This window comes from Solanum stenotomum, unplaced genomic scaffold (genome assembly GCF_019186545.1).
Source record: "Solanum stenotomum isolate F172 unplaced genomic scaffold, ASM1918654v1 scaffold9093, whole genome shotgun sequence".
Lineage (NCBI taxonomy): Eukaryota > Viridiplantae > Streptophyta > Magnoliopsida > Solanales > Solanaceae > Solanum > Solanum stenotomum.
In genome coordinates this window covers 3,213-6,086 of record NW_026037499.1, presented here as the reverse complement: position 1 = coordinate 6,086, position 2,874 = coordinate 3,213, and the positions used below count along the sequence as shown (strand labels likewise).

General features: G+C 37.0%; 1 protein-coding gene across 1 annotated transcript; it reads right to left on the bottom strand.

Annotated features, from left to right (window-relative positions):
- Nucleotides 1-205: 205 nt before the first annotated feature.
- Nucleotides 206-2,452, bottom strand: LOC125853082 (protein DETOXIFICATION 35-like). Its single transcript, XM_049532751.1, has 7 exons — nt 2,129-2,452; nt 1,421-2,046; nt 1,215-1,271; nt 911-1,149; nt 701-819; nt 516-602; nt 206-316 (listed from the first exon to the last, which is right to left on the bottom strand). Exons 1-7 carry the CDS (start codon nt 2,411-2,413, stop codon nt 245-247), a joined length of 1,485 nt encoding a protein of 494 aa, XP_049388708.1. The 5' UTR covers nt 2,414-2,452; the 3' UTR covers nt 206-244.
- Nucleotides 2,453-2,874: the final 422 nt, after the last annotated feature.

Sequence of the window (2,874 nt, the reverse complement as noted above, 5' to 3'; positions counted from 1 at the left end):
TTAACAATTTTACGTAAAAAAATATACAAATAGGGAAATATTGGGCGTATTGGGCTATGGATGCACCGGTAGCCACCATCTAGTATTTGAAGAAAAGGGAGATGTCACATGTAATCAATCGTCCTTTAATAATGTTCAACTGTACCAATACATTTGACATAGAAGTAACAAAATTGTGGATTGATGACTTCATAGTTAAGTCAAGTTACGTTGTGCTATGCATAGATCGTAGTTCTATAACCAATTAGAGTTTAATTCTCTCCGTTTCTAAGTCTTGATCTCCCCATATTTGCATCCGTTTCATTGTCTGCTCAACCTGCATTTCCATTTTCTTATCACTACAGAACACTCATTTATACTAAATGCTAAGCGTTCTTACTTCATTCAGTAAAAATTTCAAAAAAAAGAGACTAGTACTTGCTGTCAACAGAGATGATTTTGACCCAAAATGTCAAACAAGATTTGTTATGGAGTTCAGTGGATAAGAAATACGCGATAACCATTAGTTGAAGTACCTCTTTATTCCAATCAATTCTATAGAGTATAAACGAGAGTAGCAGTGTTTGCAAAGCAAGTCCAGCTATCATTCCTCCCCATAGTCCCTGCAACATAAAAAATACAACACCAGGAGATACAATTAAAACAAATTATAGTATTGTTTCCTATTCATCACAAGTAATTTTCATGAGTATTTAATTACCATGACTCCCAAGTTAGCCACAGAACCAAGAACATATCCGAGAGGAATAGCAAAAGCATAGAAAGAACCCAAATTGATGTAAGCCACTAGACCTTGACATCCACATCCAATAGCAACACCTACAACCCGAAAAGATCATTGTGAGACTATGGAGGAGTACTAAAACTCCCTTAACTATAGAAACAGAACAATGTAATTAAAGAACGACACCTGATATCACAGGATGAACACTGCTGAGTAGCATTGCTACTCCAAGAAACTGAGCAAGCTCAGAAACAGATTTGATCAAAACCTCGTTGTCGGTGAAAAGAATGGCAAGATGATTTCTTACTGCCAATACTACAATCATGCACAGAATCCCAACGAGAAGTGACTGAAATAGTGTGACATAGACACTATATTTGGTCGCCCTGGCATGTCCTAGCCCAAGCTCATTTGAGACCCGAACACTGGGAAAACAACAATACATGATTAACACAAACTCAACCAAAAAGCAGCTTTAGCATTTCATTACCTTATGGCAGCATTGATTCCGACAAAAAACATTTCTTGCCATTCACTAAGAGTTGAGCTGAAAGATGACAAAAATTGATATGTTTGATCAGGCGTTCAAGTCAATCAAATACAAAGTTTAAGCTAAACTTGTCAATCCAGGCAAGTTGGGTTGCATTTTAAGCATTGCAGAATAATAATAATAATTAAATGGGGAAAAAGACTCACCAAATAGAGAGGGTTCCAACAGCAGTAACTGGATCTTTGAGATATCCGGCAATGAGGACAACACTCATCGGAAACCAAATTTCTAGGGATAGCATAAGAGCTGACTCAATTGACAGTTTAACAAAGGGCCACATGTCATCGAATGCAGACCAAGACCATCCCATCCACCCATCCTTGCATTGAAAAACAACGTAAGCAAATTGAGCTAGGGCGTTGATCCAGCATACAAGATTAAGTGATATAGCTGCCCCGGTTAAACCCCAATTGAATACATAAATGAAGAGCCAGAGGAGAAGAGCATGGAGTAGGAGAGCCACAAAACCAATCCAGGCCAGCACGCCAACTTTACTCTGAGCTTGAAGAAATTTTGCAGTGGGAATAGTGATAGAGAGGGAAAATAATTCAGGTATAATTAACATGGTGAACTTTCCAACAACAACAGCAGTATCATGATGTTGGCCTAAGAAGTGAAGTATAGGAGTAGTGAAAATGTATATTGGTAAGACAAGGAAGGTACTGAGGAGTAGAATAATCATTGAGCGCTGTGTGTAAATTCCAAGCATGTGTATTTGCCCAGCACCAAATGCCTGCCCACAGAGAGTCTCTAAAGCACTCCCCATGCCCATCTACAGATTGATTTGATCATTAATATAATAACAAACGAATGATAATTTTATTAAATGCACATTAAGGAAACAGGGGACTTACCATGAAGCCGAAAGCGAAAGTAGAAATAACAGTTAGAGCAAGGGTAACAGCAGCGAGTTGTGTTGGTCCAAGATGACCACAGAAAGCAACAGTGATAGCGTAAAATCCGTATTGACACATTATATTTAAAGCAATTGGTCCTCCAATCTCCCATAGTTTTACTGTCTCAATCCAAAATACAGCCCACAATTCATTCAAATTCATGTCAGAAATAGGCCTGTAGTCACCATCGGAGGCGATAAGATCGCCACTGGACAAGTCATATTCCAACAACGGTGATTCCATTACTCTTCACTAATCGTTGATGTGAGAGAATAAGTATTGGTTTTCATATATCTCCACAAATGATCCAACTGAAGAATTGAATAAACTCATTAATTTTGTTCATATTTTCCACTGGCAGATGGGAATTGAAGGGAACACCTAAATAATAATAAAAAATGTGAACAGCATACTCTACTCATTAAGTCAAATGAAAAAAATGTTATAATATATTTGACAGATATTATGCGTGCATGTGTCCTTTAATTATGGTTTCCACTTCCAGACACTTTCTAAGAAGAGTAGAAGACTTCCAAGTTCCACCCACCCTCAAATAACTTTGTGATATATACAAATTTCATATTTTTCTTCTTCTAATTAGACTTCTCCATTATTGTGTTTAATTGTACACGAAATTATTGAGCAATGGAAACAATGTTGATTTTTGGATACTTTGAAAAAAAAAAACATACATAGCCATATTA

What these genes read in the sequence shown, in the direction of transcription:
- LOC125853082 (XM_049532751.1), bottom strand. Translation starts at nt 2,413, where the DNA reads ATGGAATCACCGTTGTTGGAATATGACTTGTCCAGTGGCGATCTTATC. An exon ending in CTTTCGCTTTCGGCTTCATG is followed by an intron (nt 2,047 to 2,128) that starts GTAAGTCCCCTG and finishes ATCAATCTGTAG; the next exon opens with ATGGGCATGGGGAGTGCTTT. An exon ending in TGGCTAACTTGGGAGTCATG is followed by an intron (nt 603 to 700) that starts GTAATTAAATAC and finishes TTTATGTTGCAG; the next exon opens with GGACTATGGGGAGGAATGAT.